We start from the raw sequence: 21,655 nt of genomic DNA, 5'->3' as shown, positions 1-21,655 counted from the left end.
AGGATGTGCAAACAAACATGGAAATAAAAGAACAGAGTCTGTATGATTGTAATGAGCTTGAAAGTGAATATTTAGTATGCCCAGCTTTAATCTTCAACACAGCCTGAACTCTCTTAGGAAAGCTTTCTTTAATTTATTTAAGTAGTCTTCAGGAATAGCTCTCTGGACTTCTTGAAGGACATTCAAAGGTCTTCTTTCTTTGGAGGTCGGATGCCTTGTTTTTCTTCCGTTCTCTGTCAAGATGATCCCACACTGCTTCAGTAACGATTAGGTCCAGGCACTAGAGAGTCCAATCCATGACTGATAGCGGTCCATTATGTGTTTTTCAATCCAGGTATGCTTTTACTACGCTGGCCATGTTTTTGAGGGCATGCTGAAAAAAAGGTTGTTGCCAAACATGTGCTTTCTAGAAAGACTTTGATCCACCAGTACTAAGTGAGAAGATCACAAAGACTGGACTATAAATGAGTGAAAAATCAGACAATGTCCAAAGGAAAACTTTAAAAGATCTTCAGAAAGCCCAGAGAACTCAAGTATGGCTCATTGCAAGCAAATTGTAAAGAAATGAGAGAAATCTAAAAAACTCAGTTTGACTCCTATGACCTTCATGAATTGCTCTTTGTGCAGCTTTGCACTACTTTGAGTGCTCCATCTATTTTTGTTTGTTCCATGAAAGTCCCATTCTTGCACAGGACACGAGTTAATCTGCCTGCTCACGGTGCAATGAAACCCCCTCCAAAAACCCCTGTTTTTGTTTTTATCACTCCCATACAGTTATTGTAGTTATTGCCAGATTTGGCTCATCTTCTTTCCCCAGACTACCAGATTGATGCAGCGGACACCATGCACTGTAACGCTGCCCTGACTCAGTATCCACCTCCAGCTACCAGGGTATTCTTTTTTTAATTAATTTTTTTAATAACAATTAAAATTTCTTACACAACATTTTAATGATCGAGTCCTTTGCTGTCAGTATCAATATCTCCACCAGCTTTTACTGGTATTTTACATGTAGTGGCAATATGGAGAAAACATTATTGAACAGTTAATTGAATGAATGAATTAAAAAAAAGTCTTAAAAACAACCTTTCCTTGAACTGGGTGGAATAAATGACATCATGACACAAGAGGAAGCCGTTTTGTGTTTAAAACAGGGCACTTATCTCACGTCATTACTGGAATGCTTCCTTATGGGGAAAAAATGCTATTTTTAAGGCTTTGAAAAGGATTAAGAATGACTGATAACTCTGCATTGTAGAATAGCAATTATCTTTGCATATCTATACAGTTGTGGCAGCAAAACGGCAAACTATCATTACTGAGAATGGGATCAGTAACTACGTGAGAAAAGGCTTCATCACCAAGCAGACTGGAGGATGTCAGTGCTGTGACGGAGAGACCCACAACACACACTTGTTTGAAGACGGATTATAGTCAGCCAATTCTCCATTTGCTTTATGTCCCTTTCCTCTAGTCGGAGATAAACACAAGGGGATTTTCACTTAAGAGCCATTTTTTTTCTGGTGCATGACAGCACTATTAGGCCTACAACAAACCAACTAAGCGAGCGGATCATAAATGCCGTTAGAGGGAACAAATGATTCTGAAATCTGAGTATCAATATAGAGGAGGAATTCTCAGCTGATAAATACTTGCAGCCTTTGAAAATGCTCCGTAATATAAACGTCACACAAGACCTCGAGGCTGTTCAAGTAAATACAATCTTGCCTTCAACTTCCCCTGGAAATAATGTTAAAAAAAATGTGGTTGGGGCTTCAATTCAAGTAACACACTGAAGTGACCCTCAAAGCTTCTTGTCAAACCAGAAGGAGACTTTAATTGAAGCAGAGTCATGTTTAAGGAGAAAGGAATCGCAATGATGCTGGGGGAGGCAAAAAGAAATTTGAGTAGACTCAGCTGATCACATCTTTAAAGTTATAGTTATGGTCTCACCGGCTACACTGTGGCAGATACTTCGCATTTATTTTAAAACTGTAGTATTAGAAGTGTCTGTAAACAAGTGTCAAACAGAAGAGACATATTTGTGGTTTGAAACCCCCTGTTATTATAGCTCCTTTGCTGCCATGCCAGTGGAAATACCGCTGCTCTGCCTCCCCCTCTTTCCTTTTTCTTTTTTCTTTTTTTTTTCGTGGAAAGCTGGATTTTGGGAAAACCCTTGTCTCTCTCCTCCTCCTTCTTCAGCTTTCACTTCCGGGTCAGTTGGGTTGGTCAAAGCTGGATGTCGCTTTCAAATGACACTGGTAATGTTGTGCATTTCGAAGTTGAGAAGTTTTAAGCGCTTTCTTCTTGGCGCTCAAGATGAACTTCCTTTTTGGAATGTGCGGAATGCAAGGTTTTACAGGTTTTACAACGATCAAATAATGTTTTTAAAAACTGATTTGCCTCATTGATTTATTTAATAAGATGACGTGTTTCTATTGCACATGTCAGCAACGTTTTTAAAGTGAAATAATAACAAAGTATAATCTAGTTTTATCATTAAGAACAAGTACGATATCTCACTGCATATTATTGCATTTCTGCTGGTAGATGCAGTCAGATTGCAATTGGTTTGAGTCTTGTTTTCTACATTTTACTGGTTAATGTCCTACAATAGAAAACAAGAATGCCAAACTTTTTAATTAATAATATAACTTCTTACATCACCACACAAAACCACCTATATTTCTCCAGGAGCAGGTCCTAATCATTATCTACACAGATGTTTTGTTTTTTTAAATCAAATTTTAAGTGTATGTAGTGTTTCTTACAATCATTTACTCTCATAGTGTAAATTCTCCTAAACTGCGTTTTTCTTGTTCGCGATGGTGTTTGCATAAACTGCGATCATGTGAGTTCCGATTTTTAAAATATCCCCTGAAGGCGGCACAAGTTCGGCAGCTCTCAGTTATTGCAAAGGCAGGCTGATGATCCAGCTGCTGTGCGCGTGAGTGTGTGCGAGGACATGGATACAGCTGGCGTTTACCACTGAAACCGATCACTTTACAGTGCTGCTGTGACACTGAGGCACTTCTGAGAGCGACAAAACTTCTTCCACAGCCGCACTCATGTGATTTTCCCTTTCTTCGAGCCATGTCCAAGACCCTGAAGAAGAAGAAGAACCACTGGACAAACAAAGTCCACGAGAGTGTCCTTTGCAGGAATGAGGAGGGGGAACTGGGGCTGGAGTTGAAGGGCGGCGCAGAGAATGGACAGTTCCCGGTTATCGGCGAGCTTCTCCCGGGCGGAGCGGTCTGCCATAGCGGCAAACTCTTCCAGGATGAACTCCTGCTGGAAGTCAATGATACCCCTGTGGCTGGACTCACCACCAGAGACGTCCATGCTGTGGTCAAGCACAGCAAAGACCCCCTCCGACTCAAGTGTGTCAAACAAGGTGAGGTTTGTAAGCTTTCGGCGCAACTTTCTCGCATGTCGCAGTTTTTCTTTCGGTTCTTTTTTGAAAACCGTTAGCTTCCCCCCCCCCTGAACGCGCTTTTCTCTTTTGACAGCACCTATTGTTTCCCAAAACTGATGCGCTTACCCCTAAGGCTCCATACTTACAGCAAACCATGCAAATAAGTCACATACTTGCCACATATATATTATAATTATGCCGTTATTTTGTTGCTACACTTATTAGGCGTATAGAAGCGATTCTCTAAGAGGTGTTTGTGGCGTGTTTTTGTGTTGGTCGTGGTGTGCTCCTGATGTGTTTGGCACTCGTCCGAGTTAGGGGGTGTGTTACAGTTGTGGCAGTCAGAAAACACATTCCAGTGTTATTCATAATTCATAAGAAGTCATTTACAAGTATTGCGCCAACTCCTTCAGCCTTGAACCCAGCTACTAGCTACAGATATGGATTACTTTAGGCATGCTGTACTTGCAGTAGTGTAACAAAGTATTAATCCAATATATTCGGCATGATACCACAGATATAAACAGTGGATTATGTGAGATGCTGGATCAGATTAAATTGGATTGAGCCTTGCACACATATTTATTTCAGCAGAATATTACAGTCATACATGATCTTTCTTATAATTAGAAATCTAAATTACTGAGACATTTTATGTCCTGATTTAAAAACAAAAAAGAGGAAGAAAAATAAGCAATTATTTAATTGACAGAAAATTAATCAGGACTGACTTTGATAAGTTTTAGTCAGTTTTTCTGTAATAGCAAGCTGTTAGGATTGTGTCACTTTTGGGGTAATTTTGCTGGCCATTTATGGACGCCTACATGGAGTTGCGGAGATGATCATAAATGAAGAGAACTGGTCATTTTTGCGTTTAATGCATTCTTGCCAGATTCTTAAATAAAAGAAAATTGCACTATATTTTCAGTTGAACCTTTGAATTACATATAATTTTTCTCTTGTTTTTTTTCTTCAGAGCACACATTTAACTGTGCAATATTTATTATCCAATTTGTGCTTCACTGAGTGGACTAAATTGGATTTGGAAGGGATATTTTATAAATATTAGAGCAAATCCCAGAGTCCCTATTTCAACATTATAGTTGTGTCACAGAAAATGAAAAATATCATAAAGTATGATAAGGTCACCGTTAGCTTGGTATTCGGTGCAATGAAACAGCAAAAGCCCCCCTGCACAGGATTACTACGGGCTTCTTTTTTTTTCTTTTTTTTTACGTGGGAAGTGCTGTGGATTGCTTAAGTGAGTGTAGTAGCTGTGCTGGATACACACGAGGCTGTGATTATGTGGTCCAGAGGCTATATAGTTTGTTGAAGAAATGTTTGGTTTTGCAGTATATGGAGTAGCCAGAACACACATTTTAAAAAGAGCACAAGTCAAAAAGAATTTCCTAACTTGTCCCTGGTTCAGACTCATCTCATTCTTGTCAGCTTTGTCCTCCGGATGTGCAGCTCTTATGTCACGGACACACTCCTCTGGCTGTCTGTGGTTTTGATCTCGACAGCTAATGACTCTCCGTGTCTTGTGTTGTGCGCCGGGACCGGGATCTGTGGGATCTCATTTTGGGGTGAAAAATCAGCGAAACCCTGTAAGAAGCTTTGGATCAAAGTCTTAGCTTGTGTGCTTGCATAAGTGTATCAGTGTGTGTGTGTTCATCGTCACCCCAGGGATTTATTCAAAATGCAGCCAAGCCTATACCAAATTAAAATGTTAACTTTTTTTTCATGAAATATTTATATCCTCCAGCAATTTCCAAGTGATTGATATTTTCCCATAGCTGTGCTCGTGTTTGCGCGATCGGTTGTTTACAGTGTTGAGCTCTTTTTCATTATGATTGATATGTACATTAAGTAAATATTTTGGAGGGAAAAACAGGCTTTTGCAGTGCCCTTGCAGCTGTGTGCTCAATAATAAATATTTTCACTTTCAAGCAGACGCACATAAACTCCTATAATCTGTCTCAGTAGATTCTTTATTGAGCAGAGCGAGTCAGAGAGCACAGTTCAGTCCACTTGTTCTGATGTTATATGGTAATATGACTGCGTAATGAAAGTTTTTTTTATCTTTATGGTTAGTTGTTTGTTTATCACGTGCTGCTTGAAAGTTGGTGAACTCTAGAAATGTCTGTATTTGTGCATAGATATTAATTAAAGTAGTATTAAACAGATGAGAGACAGAAAAGAGGTCAGCTGGTCGTTTAGTCATTGAGGAAATGATTCAGTATTACAAACGTATCTGTACATCAAGATCTAACTGTAAATTTTAGAATGAGCTTGGAGTGAGGTGTGTTCAGTCAGAATCTAGACACTGGTGGTGATGGAGATGAAGCGGGTGGAGACTTGGATGAAGATCTCTCCTTGGCCAGGATGAGATGGAGAGGGAGAGGTTCTGGCTTGCATGAATGAAAGTCTGAAAGGCTGAATGGTAGAAGAGCACTGAGATTTAAGGCGCACTGAGGAGGTTCTGATTGGCTCTCAGAGTGATGAGGACAGAATTGTGTTGGACGGCCTGAAAAAGTGGCAAGGAATGAGCGAATACAGAACTTCTTTATTGAACTTGTGCATAAGTTTGACATTATGTCCAAACTAAGAAAATACAAGAATAATAATGTCCTCTCCAGGAATGTCTAACCAATAAAGAAAAGTCCAAAAGGGAGGTGAGGAGTACTCTAGAAGGTCATGAAGGAGTCCTGGCTGCAGTTTAAGAAAAGGTCACATGGACAACCCATAAGGCTGTTCAAACAATGTTTTTCAGGCTAAAATAGAACTTTTGCAGAAAGGAACTGAAAGCATGGGACAAGAACCTCAGGGTTTCAACCAGGCCTGACATCCCCACTGGCTCTAAGCGCTGGGATTTATTCTTCGTCTTTCTTCTTCTTTTTTTGTTGTTGTAAAACTTTAGCATTTTGGTCTGTTGGCCAACTTCCAGCATTTTTTTTCACACTTTGAAATCTGAGGTCATGTTTGAACATTAAAGATAAAAGCTATTAAGGATAAAAGCTTCACTGAGCTTCTTTCATTTTGAACTGATTTGTCAAAAAATGTCTAAAATACAGAAAATAAGTTAAAGCAGTGATATGTATATATTTTATATTTCACAATAATGCAAAAAAAAAATGTGTAATACTTTTTACCAGGTCACAAAAATGAAGAAAATACTGTTTACATTCAACTTTCATGCTGGATTGAGCAAATATGACAAGTGGTATCGCATAAACAAAAACAAAAATGTCAGTACATAGTTTCCAGATGGTACTCTAATTATAACCGAGAAAATAACTTAGTTAAATTTATGCACTCTTGTCATTTTCAAAACCTACTTTGTAGGCATGCACATCAGAGGAGGTCGAGCAGCTTGAAAAAAAACTTAAGAAGTTTAGAAATGGAATAAAGGACAAGGTAAATATTGTGAGCTTATATCTGCGCACTTACTACTTTAGAAGTGTGAACACTTCCAAAGTGCCCTGCTTCACACTACTTTCAATCAACTAACTAATCCGCCAGGCTGGAAGCATCATTGGTCAAATTTGGAGGCGTTTGAGTCAGTTAGGGACACCAGGTCACTGAACAAACTGCTCTCCATCATGAACAACCCATGACACCCACTCCACACTTGTGAGGCAACGGGAGCTCCTTCTCCCTCAGACTGATTCAACCTCGCTGCCATAAAGAATGCTTAAGGAAATCATTCCTACTGTTCTCTGTAAAGCTGTACAATAACTCTTCATTCTGTGACAGGTGAAGACATCTGAACTGCATCCCGCGTTGGTGGTAATGTCATGGTTTAAGACCTGTTTTGAACCCCCCTGCCATTGATGGAACCATCAATTTGGAAGACACCACTAAATACCATACTAAGATGAAATGTCAGGACACCAATCCATGAAATGAATCTTAAGACAAAGTGGGTCATGCAGGAAGACAGCTACCCTCAGTACACAGGTTGTGCTGCAAAAGAATAGTAAAAAAGAATGTTTTGGAACGACCTAATTCGGACTTTAATCGAATAGAAATGTTTTGGAACTGAAGCAAGCAGTTCATGTAAGGAAAACCAGCAATGTCCCAAAATGGAATAGATTGTGTAAGGAGCGCAGGAAAATTCTCAAAAGGTGACAGGCAAGAGTGACCAAAATCTTCTTGACCCTCACATGTGTCATTTCCATTCATTACAGCTGATAATGTTTTATGCAGAAATATAAAAAAAAATCTAAAGGCATTATGAACATTCAAGCTCCACTGTAGCGTACGTTTATTAATCTCAGAGCCAGCTTTCCTCTAGGGTCTAGAGTTTATTATATAAGACTTGTAATCATAAACGCAACCTTCTTTTTATTTAGATAAATGTGGCAAATCAGGACTAGCTTTTGTGTGTGTGTGATCTGAGATTGTGGCCTTTATATTAAGTATTACAGAAACATTTCTTCTCTGCCTCTTTCTCTCTCCCTCTTTTTAAGCTGCTAAACACATTTAACTTTGAGAAGATTTGTCTTAGTCTGTGGCGCCTCATGGTAACAATGTTTCTATGACAACAGTACATGAAAAGGGACTACTTACCAATTTAGTGTTTTGAGATTTTCACCTGAACTTGCAGGCTTTAGTGCTTCAGTGTGTAGATCTTATCCTCAGATAAAAGTGTTAAAGACGTGTAAATGTGTCTGTTTACAAATTCTTTATTCCATCCATTCCTGGATAGGTTGCCAGTCTATCGCAGAGCCAACAGAGAGACAACTAATTTAGACGCGCTGCAGAGCGTCCCAAATGCCTCTGGATTTTCACTGACTCGGGCAAATTTTAAAGCTGGACTCTGGGAAATTTGAAGGGGTTTCCATTAGACTAAATAATGTATCAGTTGATCAAAAAGTTAACACAAGATCCATCCCGGTTATGAGTAGAATAAGTGTGAGACATTGCCTAAAGTGTTCCTTTCTTACATATAGCATAGAGCAGGAGATGATCTGCTTCTAGGCACACCTGCCAGGTTTACACTGTAAACAGAGCTTTTTCTCTGATGTCCTTGTTCTTAATGTAGTGTGCACCTCACATTCAGAAATGCTTGACAGATTACTTATTGGGTTCTCATTCATTATAGTGTGTTTTTATTTATTTATTAGTTGTTTTTTTACAAAGAAATTTGCATTTATAAACCCAAATATGATTCAAGGATGAGCAACATCCCATAATAATGGGCGGGTAGAATAAGCTTTGAAATTCTGAGCGTTGTTTGTTTTTGCAGTGTACTTGAGGGTAGCTGAAGGTTTTGCTCAAACCCAGCTGTAAACAAAACCTTTGCTCACAGAGAGAAACTCTTGGTATTTGAGGTTTTGAACAAGGGGCAATCTCAGAAGCTGAAAAGTGAAGCCAGAGCGGAAGTGCTAAAAAATTGCAGTCCCTCTAGGTGCCGCATAAAGCTAGCTCCAAAAGTGGATCAGACTCATGTTAGACCCATGAGTGGGGCTTGTATTATAGCTCTTCCACTTAGATACTGTAGTTAAATGACAGGTGTTAAGTTGGACCTCTTTACTGTGTGCCGTTGGTGCATTTTGGAGCATTATGTCTAAAATGTTATGGACCATCCAGGTTTTTGGACGTTGCGTCAAAGTTGTGGTTTGGTTTTGGCAAGGGAAAATCCAATGTGTTATTAGTCTGTTAGTTACACTCCTGTGGAAAAGTGTTAAACTAAGATGTCAGAAAGAAACTGTTGCGGGAACAGTCCCCAGATTTCATTGATGATCTTTCAAGATATCTCTTTGGACATCAGCTGGTCTTTCACTGAATTTTTTAGTCCAGTGTTTGTATATTACAATTTTCAGAGGACTCTTTTTTTTTTTTGTTTAAGCCATTAAAACCTGCATACATCTCACCTTTTATTTGATCCATCTGTGGTTTGCTGAAGCCTCATCAGATACGGTCTCAATAGAAGAGTGACTGTCAAGAAACCATTATTAGGGGAGAGGAAACTGGGGAAAAAGGGCTGAGATATGCCAAATTATTCAAGATCTGCACTGAAAATCAGTGGCAACAGGTATTATGGAGTGATGAATCCAAATTATGAAATTTGTGGTTCAAATCATCTTCAGCATCTACAGAGGAGATCAGGAGAGAGGTACAACAGTGTGTGCTTACAGGCATCTGTAAAGCTCTGTTACGCTTTGGGGCTGCATTTCGGTCAGTGTTGTTGGTGATCTTGTCAAAATTTAAGGAATTATAAATGCAGAAAAATACCGTCAGATTTTGATCCGCCATGCAATAACATCTAGAAGGCATCTGACTGGCAACAGCTTCATTTTTCAGCATGACAATAATTCCAAACACTAGAGAAACATACAATGAACCCCTATCAATCATGGACTGGCCTCCCGAGCTCTGACCTCAACATTACTTTAGCAGTATGGGATCATCTAAAGGCAGCCACCATCCAAAGATGAGCTTTGAATGTCTTTCAAGGGGCCTGGCGAACTATTACTGAAGACTACTTGAAGAAATTAAAAGAAAGCCTGACCTCTTAGACAAGCTATGTTGCCTTATATACTGCATTTACTGTATGTTTGCACATGTTGCACAATTTTCCTAGCTAAATATAAAAAAATGAGAGGTGGCTCAATAATTTTGCACAATCCTGTAGCTAATTAGATGAACTCTGTCAGTATGATGAATCAGTACAGTTTATGGATGCAACTCAAAAACCAAGCAATCTAGCGTTAGCGAATAACCTAGCACTACCTATTTTTTTTTTATCAAAACAGCTCCAAACATTGACAGCACAGTGGCATCTGTTACACTGAATATTTTGAACTGATAACACTACTGTGACTAGTCAAGACTCTGTGGTCTTGAAAAACAATTTTGAAATTGTGTACCTGTCCTTAAGCTCAACTAAAAACAAGCCTCTTTGGCTGACACTGATACTGATAATGAATTTTTTTGTTTTCGTGTTGAATTCTCTTTTGTTATGTAATTATTTCCCATTTGGTGCCAGAGAAACAAAAAACCTTTGTAATGATTTTTAATTTTTTTTTTTTAAAGAACAGTTGTTAAAATCGTTCCACACCTTCTCACACTATCTTTGAATTATTGGAAATAAGTAACACAGTATTACAACTAAGGCATTACAGCAGGTAAACACTATGCACTGCCATTAATTGATTGGCTTTTACACCCTTAAATGTAACTTTTATTGTATGCTTTAAAACGAAGAGCAAGTTGAAGTAGACATACTGCCAGTAATTAAAGTACTTTAATGCAATGTAGCCACCTCATTGTTTTACAATGAGGCCGCTACATTCCAATAAAACAGTAATAAGCTGTGCTTTGTTTAGCTTCTTTCTGCCTCCAGTCACGGAACAGGGTCAATGACTGGCTTACATGCATGGTTGATCTCCAAAAGATGTCCATGGCCTTTCTGAATAATACATCAAGTTCTCTTTTGCAGTGTTCCGCTGCTTCACTAATGCCACAACTCTAAAGGTGTTCTCTCTTTCTCTTGGGATGTCTTGTCTGGATTGTTAGCTTTTACTGTGTTCTTCTCTGTAATTAAAAATGTGGATCTTGATTCTTTTGGCGAACATGAGTACTGTTTATGAGTTTAAGTACTTAATTTCCTACATAATGTAATGCGTCTTTAATTTTTCATGTCAACTGAAATCCTTGGGTATTATCCTTTTTTTTCTCTCTCTCTCTCTCTCACTCACACACACACACACACACACACACACACACACACACACACACACACACACACACACACTATAGCAGGGCTTTTATTAGTCTCTGAGGTGAGGATTAGATTAGTTTGCCATCAGCAATTAGGTGTGCCCTGTAGGACATAATTAGGATGTCTGCAAAACACAAAGAAGAATATTAGAGAAAAGTTACATTCCCAGAGAAATGATGAATTGTGCTTAGAGCAGAACATTATGGATAATGTAAGAGTGGCATTAAGACTACATCATGTGGCTGTTGTGGACCCTGTGGATTAGATGCTAGTAAAGAATAATGATGCACATTTTCAGAGTCTCTCCTGGGTTCAGACATTCATTATGTTGCATTCAATTGTTCACCATGAAGTTTACAGAAGAAAAGGAACGAGTATGCTGGCTGTTTACAGTACAGCTAAGTCACTGAATGAACACCCATGTCTGTCCCCGGAAGATGCACCTTGATATTAGGAAGACTAATGAGTTAATAACTGTCAGGAGTTAATAACAGGGTTGGGAGACTTGCGATGCCTTGAGCAACTGGAATTTGATTTTTGAAATGTGCAATACATGTTGGAATTTTTGCTTGCAGCTTATCAGCTTGTTGTTTCTCTTTTAACACTTCTCCTGATCCCTATTAAGATTGGTGATTTGTGTACACATTAAGTAAGAGGAAAACATAGCAGTGATGCATGCTGAAACAGCTAGCTGTGGTGATGAGGGATTCGCCTATGCAAAGCTCTGTGTGAGAACAAGGGGCAGGATGTTAATACTTTAAATTCGCAGAATTAACACAAAGTGGCAGATGCTGTTGATGCAACTCTAGGCAAGTGTTCTGATAAGCAGAAATTAACACATTGTCGGGCTTCTCATCCCCCACGCTGTAGTTTCTGTCACAATTATGTTAACCTATTTCAGTACGTCTTTTGCTATTTGCTTCTTAGCGAGGAGTCAGGTATATGCTAAGCATGCAGAATGGTTTCTAAGCAGTCACATCCATGGGCAAAAAGAGCTGTCATGAGTGGGAAATCTGCATGAAAATAAAATCATAAATGCTCCTCCTGAAGCATCAAGGTAAATTAGCTTTATATCACATCTACTGCTGCTTTTACTCTATCCTTCCTGCACACTCAAATGTCCCAGTTCAGTTTCCTATTTCAGCTTCCACCAAGGATTAATGCAGCCAGCTATGGAGCCTGTCACTGTATCTTTCACTGCCTCTACAGTGAGAACACACTTACTGTGGCTGTACTCCAGCGTGACTGAGAACCGTATGCTGATTGAGCTTCGCTTAGTGGTGTTGGGGGTGCAGGTAGGAGCGTTTTTAGGTAAGCTGAAGCCAATCAAGTCTGCTAGCTGGGTGTCCACTTTGTGTTAGCTGGTGGCAGTGAAAGTCATTACAGCAACCTGAGCTTGGGGAGCTTTAGCAAGTCAGAAATGGCAGCAGCCATGGTTCTATAGAGACAGCAGTGCTGGTCAGTCTGTCAGCCCAGCACTTTTAATACATGTCACTTTCAATATGCTTTTGCCAAAGTTGTAGCAGACCTGAGTTCCCACAGGATTGGGCACAACTGGCTTTGACGAGTCTCTGATTTTAAATGTGAACTTCTATAATTCAAAGTTCATTTTAGACATTAGAAAAACAACAAGCAGTCTCATCTTCTTGCTCAAGTTGAGCCTCAAACTTTGTCTCATTACTGCCGCCACTGATTAACTTTTTGGGAATTATGTATGAATGTTACAGATCAAATAAAAAACAAAAACTGCAACACCAAGTATTTATTGTAGTATAAGAGTAGTGTTGGGCCTGTATGTGCCCTAAAAGCCACCCTTTAACCTATTGCTAGGGCAATTTGGGAGTTAAAGAAAGCTAGCAGCTTGGGAAATACTGGGGCAAAGAGGGTAGAGAGAGTAGAAAGGGTTATGCTAATGTGACAAATTTCTTTAAATGACAAACCCTTCATGCTTCAAGCGCTTGCAAGGAAAAAACATATTTTTCTCAGATTTGGCTTGGAGGGGGGGGGTAGAGTTTTCCTAACGCTGGAACCTCCCTGGGATTACCCTAAAATTTTTCATGGCTTTAGTGTTGACATTTTAACCAAACCAAAACTGGCTTCCGAGGTTGTCTGCCTGAGGATTTTTTTGAATCTTTGGTAGTAAAGTCTGGGATTTTTATCTACACAGGAGGGGTGGCATTATGCTAGCAGAGCAGCAGCAGCAGCAGCTTAACTGCTCACTCTGTGACTGCATATTTTTCAGGCACTGTAGTTTTGAATAAATAGACTTTATTTGTACAAAAATAAAGTGCATTATTTGTTAGCTTTTGAGTTCTTTTTTTACCAGGATATTTTTTCAACTGCGTTTACAAGGCTACTATGTTTGGGTCACATGTTAACACCACAGCTGCGTATGGCTAATTAGCATAACGAACATGATTGCTTTGCTATTTAGCATATCATGCCCTTTATTAAAACTATTTTAACTTACGTTGAAAAAATATGTCTACAGAAACACTAAAAGTGTAATAAGTCACACTTTCCTCGAGCATCAACATTTGTCTGACTGAGGTCTTTAGCTATAGAGATGAAGCAATCCCTCCATTTCTTGGACATTACTGTCACATAATCCTCCTAATGTGTCTGTGTTTCTGTTCATGCACTGAGGTCCTGCGCTTTCACAGTGTCTCTTCTGCTCAACACCCAGTCTTGCCTCTATTTGCAGTGTAATAATGGTTGAAATTGGGTAACAGCTGTGGCGGCAGTTTGGTTCGTGTCTAGCAGGACACGAAACGTGGATTCAGCCTCAGTTTCTGAATTGTTGCAATCTGCTTTTTACTCTGCATCAGCAAAGATGATTTGTTTCTGACTGACAGCGTGAAGCCAGAGAGGCTAATTTAATAGAGATTCATAAATTAAAAGATACGCTCGTTCATTAAAATCTTGGCATGTCATTTTTTTTCTGAACCTTCCAATTTTATTTACAAGTCTTTGGTTGCATATTGACTTCCATTATTAGGACTGCTCCTGCAATAGTTGAGTCACTGTCTTCAACTATACATATAGCTGTGCATGCTGCATAGCTGACAGCTAAGCAGATTCATACAAAAAGAGCAGGTCTCAGCAGAAACTGTAGGTTAAGATAAAAATGTTTTGCAGACTTGTATCTCAAGCATGGAAATCCATACCAAAGAACAGTCTATAACATGGCACCATGCAGGCTATTCAATAGCTCAAGGGAAAAGTGGTATGTTATGACACTATCAAGTCAATGGTGCATACCCAGCCAATGGAATGAGTGATGTGAGTGATGATGACTTTGGACTGGTGGCAGGTCTGTTGGGCTTTTGAAAGATGGGGCTGGGCAATCCCTGAGAAGTTGTGTTGAGTCAGAGACACACACTGTTGTTGGAAGGTGGTAATGATTGTCAGTGCAGTCAGACTCATCTGTCTTGTTGTCAGAGACCCCACTGAGAGTGTAAAGTAGCACCAGCAAGTTCAACACAGACAGTGTGATACACAAACAGACACATCACATGCACACATAAAGACCTGCTATCCTCCACTGTGTGTGTTTATGTGTTTGTGTCTATGTGTGTGTCTATATATGTGTGTCTCCCTGGAGCCTTAGCACCACTTACCACATCCTGTCCAATCATGCTTGACAGAAGCTTGGTGGAGAGATGCTGTTGTTGTTGTTGCCTCTGTTACACTGTCTGACTGCCAGGCTCACCTCTAGAGACAGGTAATGATAAGGATAACATACTCACAAACTCTCACAAACACGCACGCACGTGCGCACACATGACTGTCTTTCCCTCCTTCTCAACATCAACCATCTGTTGTGGCGAGCTGAAGAATTCCAAGGACTGAGCAATGAGTAGGCTGTAAACACTTGTGTGTGTATAGTGTTCATATGTGGTGCTGTGCATTATTTAAATTTGGATACCAGAGTACACTGGTGTTTTTGTGTGCATTTGTGTCTTTGTGTTATTGAATTACAGTTAACTTGATTTATAGAAGAATGCGTGAAGCTGTCTCTGTGAAAGTAAAATTCTTATTTTCCCTTTAACTCGTGTGAGAGTGCAGGAAACTATTTAAGAGGTCACAGTGACAGTGCAGTTTAACACACTGAATAATATGATTTTGTCAATGGACAGTGCAGGTGAGGATGATGGGAATGTAATTGGTTTTGCAGGTATTTGGTAAAAAGCCAAAGTATTGGACTCTGTAAAAACTAATGGCTTTAGATGAATCCTCAAAGTATCACAAAAATGCAATGTTAATATCTGATATTCAGTCTGATATTTGAAGTGATGCTGACCTTAAAGACAAATAAGCAAACTGAGCAGCCATCATTTACCATGATCAGAGAAATGCCAGTGGCATGTCAAAATTATTTGCAGCTCTTGATTTATCCTGTTTTACTAAAAATTACAATAATGGGAGAGGTGACATTTCATGTTCCATGTTGCCCGTCTTGGGAACCAGGGATCAGACTGTTAGGGTCTCTGCTCTGGCTGCCAAATCCACAAGGCACCAAACCCCCTATGGTGCCTCCTGCAGGTGGTGGGCCCACTGGTGGTTGGGCCCATGTGGCTTCTTTTGGCTTTGCCCAGGCCTGGAGCCTGGTCTGTTTTTCCTCAAGCCACATCCCAAGTCTAACTCCCGAATGGGGCCCTGATAACTGTATCCTGAACACTCCTGTGCCTACAAGGAACAAACTGCTCTTGGGATCACTAGTGCACAAACCCTCAACCATGGTAATGTGGTGATTTATGGAGGGAGCCGGTTTAAGTGGTTCTGGCATCTGATCAGGATGCCTTCTGGGTGTCTCCTAAGTGAGGTATTTTGGCATGTCCTACTGAGAGGAGGCCCCAGGGCAGACCCAGGACATACTGGAGAGATTATATCTCTCAGCTGACTTGGGACCTGGATAAGCAGCAGAAGATGGATGGATGGATGGATGTACAATTAGTCCTAATAAAAGCAAATTATTGTAGCTTACAAGTTAATTGACTAACTTGCAAATCTGCACTTTTGTCCCTCTAAGGAGTAAAGTGGGCCCATAGCTGCAGAATAAAAGAGCACCCAGATTCCCTTTAGGGGTGACTGGTTCAGGATGGTCTCTGACTTACTGTGTTTATGGCTCCGTTACCATTGGCTGTTTCCTCATACATTTATTTAGTGGCTTCATAATAACAGTCCAAATAACTGCCTGGAGGCATTACTGATATGGATACCAAGTGACAAGACTTAGTTCAAGAATGACTTTAGAACTGGTGAGTTTATTAGTCCTGGTTTTCTAAATAAAGATGGGCTAAAAGTCTTGCATGTTAACACACCTACATGCTGTCTAAGTAGGATTTTTATTTATGTGGCAGACACAGGTGAAGTCTGAGCAGGAGGATATCGGTTTACCTGTGCTCATCTGGTGGGAGAGGGAGCTTATGCAGCTTAATAATTGATGAATGATTTTGGTAATCCAGCAATTAGCAAGACTGTTTTTGCAGCAAGTCTGTGAATTTTAATGAACTGTAGACAGAGGAACTGCAACTCTCATCTGTTTCCTAGAGAGCCTGTATTGTGTAGTTGATGTTTTTTCCGGGGGGTTTTTGACAGTAAGTGTAAAAGTACAGTATTTTCAGCTCCAGCCAGTGAATGATTTATTTATTTCACACTGTATATGTACACAGATTTGCTTTGAGAGACACTAGACGTGTTGTTTGTTTGGCAGGAATGCTCACTGATCATAAAATATCTACCTGTCTTATTGTCAAATCTCAGTGACACTTCTTTTGTCCAAAAGATGTGGCGATTCTCCTCATCTTTGCAACAAATCACAGCTATCATATTTACACTTTTTTTCTGCATAGAGCTTATTTTCAGCCTCCTTTGGCCACTTTCTTTATCAAAAGCCACTTAAATTCTGAAAGTGGAATAGTGCAGACCCAGCAGCCCTCTAGGCAGATGATGAACCAAAAGAAAACATCAGATTTTGGTTGTGAAGCCGTGATGAATCACAAAGTTGCTGTTGTGCAACCTGCAAAATTTGATAGATGCCCCCCTGGATACCATAAGATTTTGCAGAGGGAGATATTGTAAGTTTTCATATTTCATGTAGGGAAAAGCTCACATTCGACATCCTCAAACAGCCAGTGGTATGAATATAAATGAGATCTAAATAGGATATTTTGAAGCGTAGACACTGGGGAGGGTGAAATTGGCTGACCTGCTCTCTGAGAGAAGGGAATATTAAGCAAACTCCTCAGCCCTTACCAGTTGTTGCTGATTCACCAAAAAAAGGAACAATCGATATGCAGCGATTAAAGCCTTTCTGAGTGCCTCGGTGGTCATTCTGTCCTTCACTGCCAATCTCTTGGCGAGGATCAAATGCTCTTTTTATTTACCACAAGTGTGTGTGTGTGAGAGAGGATGGTTGCATTTGTATCCATCTGGGGTCGTTCCTTTCCCTTTTGGTTTGGGCACAATAGATTTTTTTCTTTTTTTGAGGATAAGTAGCAGAACTACTTCCTTTTTCTCAGAAAAACATTTTGTCAGGTTCTGTCACCCTGACTTACTACCAAACAGATGTTCATGATACATATACATATACAATATCTCCAAGAATACTTTGGCATGCAATCAGGAATTGAAAACCACCAGCGTTCTGATTAGTAGACACGCTGCTCTACCTCCTGAGCCACAGTCTCCCCGATGTCTGTCTGTCTGTGTGTTCTTCTGCAAAAGATGACTATGCAGTCCTGTGAAAAGTATACACTATGATTCTTTAGCTTGCAGAATCATTTTTATCTGATTTTTTTCTCTTGTGGCTTTTCTCAGTCTTCCAAATCATTATGGAAGAATTTTAGTCTGTTCTTGCTTCAGTTTATTGAGGCATTAATTTAATTTTCCTGCCACAGTATTTCAGTCAGGTTCACTTCTAGACTTGACTGGCTCATTGCAACACCTTGATTCTTTTCTTTTCAGCCATTCTGTTGTAGATTTGCTTTTGTGTGCTTTTGGCCAAGCTGTAGCTGTCGGATAGAGCCTCACATTTGACTCTAGAATACTTTGGTTTGCAGAGGAGTTCATGGTTGACTCAATGACTCCAAAGTGTCCAGGTTAGTGGCTGCAAAATAAGCTATCCAAAGCTATCCAAAAGTGGCCCTGTGCATTATGGCCAGACATTGCAACTTTAGTCTTATCTGTCCAAAGGACATTTATCTGTAAGTCTTGTGTTTTGTTCGTATGCTTTTTCAAACCTAAGCTGTGCTGCCATGTCCGTTGTCCTGGCAACCCTTCTAAAACAAGCCATGCTTTAAGTATGTTTCTACTGTCATGAACTTTGACATTTAACATGCTAACAGAGGTCTTCCTCCTGAAAGTCTAAACTCATTCACTGTTCAGTTTAGCTCGAGCTGAGATGAAGAAAATGGAGCTTTTGGTCTATCTAGATATGGTAGGCATGTTTAAACTTTGGACAGACCTACTGAAGCTGTATGCCAATGTTTCCAGTGATGAAGCTAATTAAGCTTAGACATGAAAATCTGAATCATTCTCATTTGTGCACTAAATCTTGAAAAATAAATTTCTTATTTTGCTGAATTATACCTTAAAATCATTTAAACCAAAGATAACGCTCGTGTTGTATTTTCCACTTCATATCGCTCACTGCTCACATGATGTGATGTTTGCTTGATTAGATGTATAGTTATACAGTTGCAAAAAAAGTTAGCAAAGCCTTTGGAATTACCAGAATTTCTCATTTGATTTGTTATAAAGCACGCTCTCATATTCATCCCAGTCACAATAATAGACTAATCTAAACTTAAAATACGCACTGTTGCATGTTTCATGTCTTCATTTAGCACTTGTCATGTCATGTTTTGCTCCCTCAGGGGCTGAATGTCTTGCAACCATTGAGGGAACAATTACTTGTAAATTGCACACAGGACCTTTATAGAAGAATGTCAGGGTAGAAATATAAGACTTGAAGCTTAGGCAAGACAATGTCCCAAAGTACACAAATAAATCAGTAAATGTTACAAAAAAAGAACATTCAGTAATGTAATGGCTAAGTCATGACCTTAAAACAGTAAACAGTTTATTTTGCGACACCACGAAACAAACGATAGCGTAAAATGCAACGATAGACGTTTTTATATCGTCATGCGATATATATCGTTATATCGAACAGCCCTATATATATATATACATACTAGGGGTGCAACGATACACAAAATTCACGGTTCGGTTCGATACTTTGGTGTCACGGTTCGATATTTTTTCGATACAAAAAAAAATGTTCATGCCTTTTTAATTTGTCATTTATTAAAATTATAAATATATATTTTAACTCAAAAGTACAGTTTTTAAATTTAATGTTGCTGAAACAACAAAGTAATAAAAAAAAAAAATCGCCGCTATAAAAATGATGATCTTGCCAAAAATAAACTATTTTTTTTCAATGATCCCAAATAAGCCATCACAAGATTGGTTCAGATCTCTAGACTCGTACATTTCTAAATTCCTTTGGAAAGATAAACCCCCACGTATCAGCTTAAAAACACTACAAAGGACCAAGGATAAAGGAGGATTAGATCTGCCTAACTTTAATCACTATTTTTTAGCCAACAGGCTTCAGTTCATCTCTAGATGGTTTAAACACACCTTCTTAGATGAACCTTGGATAGATGTAGAACAGGCACTATGTAATAACCTAGAAATTTCAGACCTACCATTTATCAGCTCAAACATCAAACGACATGAATGCTTTAAAAGCATCAATATTAGCTCTTCTCTGACAGCATGGTGGGAGTTTCTAAAAATGACAGAGTCTTCATTAATCCCATGCAAACGTACACCTATCTGGAACAACCCGGACATATTACAAAACAATAATATGATAAACTTTTCAGATTGGAGTTGCAAAGGAATTAAATACTTGGAACATATATTGGAAGGAACAGACTTTATTTCGTTTGACAGACTAGTTATACAATATGGGATCAACAAGAAACGATTTTTGGAATATCAACAAATTAAATCCATAGTAAAAAAGAAATTTAATCCCAGTGAAGCTGAATTACAAACACCACCAAGTGTGGTACAATTTCTTAGTCTAAAACCCCCCAAATTATTGTCTAAAATATACAGAACACTTTCTAAAATAGATGAATCAATATCCCTTCCTATTGCAAAATGGGAAGCAGATTTATCAATCAACTTAGACCCAAACCTTTGGTCTCAGATATGCTTAAAAACCTTTCAATGGATCAGAAATCCCAGTTTGCAATTAATACAATACAAAATATTACACAGAGTGCACTATACTGGTCATAGGATGTTCAAGATGGGCTATACGCCTTCCAACAACTGCTTACACTGCACAGCAAATACACCGGACAATTACATCCACGCTCTTTGGTTCTGTCCACCAGTTCAGAAATTTTGGCGTGAGATATGTGAAGACTTATCAAAGTGTCTGAAATGTAACATTCCAGCCTCCCCTTTAGTATGCTTGCTGGGCAACTTGGATGAGGTCACTGCAGAAATAAACACAGCCCACGTTGTTTTTACGGCCCTATGCATTGCCAAGAAAATGGTCCTCATTAACTGGAAAAATAAAAATAATCTTAATTCTAACCAATATAAAAACCATCTAATAGATCACATTAGTCTTGATACAACCTCTGCCATCACATTTGATCAATCCCTTTGGGCTCCTTTGATCGGCTTCATCACCTAGTGGGGGTGGGGGGTCATGGTTTGGTCCTGCCTTCGCTATTGTGGTTGATGTGGGGGTAGGGACGGCCTTAGGGCGTCTGGGGAGTCCCTAGGGACGTTTCCCTGGAGGGCCTAACCTGGGGGCTGTGGCCATGACCTGGTTAGAAGCTCTGGGGCTCTTGGATGGTGTTTTCCTTGTGGCTGCGTACAGCGGAGATGGGGGAGGGTCTGTGCTGGCGGACGTTGGTTACTGGCCTGGTAGCCTGGCTGCCCCTGGGAGGGTCCGGGACGGGCGTGGAGGCTTGGGGTCTGGGGGTGCTCCGCCCCCCGGTCTGGGGTGCTGGCCGGGCCTTGGGGGCTTGGGTCCTGGCTGTTGTGTCGCCGGAGCAGTGGGCGGGTGGGTGCAGGGGGGCTCAGCCCCAGTGCAGGGGACCTCTGGTGCATCGGCCCAACTAGGGGGCTCTCTAACTGGTGGGGAGGTTGTTACATCTTTGCAGGTGGTCTCCTCACTACAGGAGCTCACTCTGCAGGTGGGGGGAGAGATATAGGAGAGGGGGAGAATGAACTCAACCTGGGTGTCTATTGTCTTGTGTAGTTTGGGAGATGATTGGATGATGGGGTGGGTGCAGTTTTCTCTGGGGTGGAGTCGGGTGGGCTGCCCCGGACTCTGTGGGGCTGGGCAGTGCTGCTGCTGCGGGCCCCGGTCCGGATGGGCCTGGGCCTCCTTGCCCTGGTGGGTTCCAGAGCGTGGGGGTGCCTACTGGGGTCAGCGGGGGAGCTGGCCCCAGGGAGGGGCCGCTTGC

General features: G+C 40.2%; 1 protein-coding gene across 10 annotated transcripts in view; it reads left to right on the top strand.

Moving 5' to 3' along the window:
- The first annotated feature begins 2,906 nt into the window (after window positions 1-2,906).
- Window positions 2,907-21,655, top strand: part of magi2a (membrane associated guanylate kinase, WW and PDZ domain containing 2a) — a 257,866-nt gene continuing 239,117 nt past the window's right edge. For 3 of the 10 annotated variants that reach the window (XM_084910000.1, XM_084909998.1, XM_084909995.1), the window contains exon 1: window positions 2,908-3,394. In XM_084910000.1, the coding sequence (XP_084766126.1) occupies window positions 3,094-3,394 (301 nt within the window). In that variant the 5' untranslated portion in view covers window positions 2,908-3,093. Of the gene's footprint in view, window positions 3,395-21,655 lie in introns of all 10 variants that reach the window. The other 7 variants (XM_084909992.1, XM_084909991.1, XM_084909990.1 and 4 more) reach the window with 4 other exon arrangements.

The sequence above is a fragment of the Perissodus microlepis genome, chromosome 17, assembly GCF_051167445.1.
Source record: "Perissodus microlepis isolate ML-2025 ecotype Zambia chromosome 17, ASM5116744v1, whole genome shotgun sequence".
NCBI lineage: Eukaryota > Metazoa > Chordata > Actinopteri > Cichliformes > Cichlidae > Perissodus > Perissodus microlepis.
This window is presented reverse-complemented; position numbering and strand designations above follow the sequence as displayed.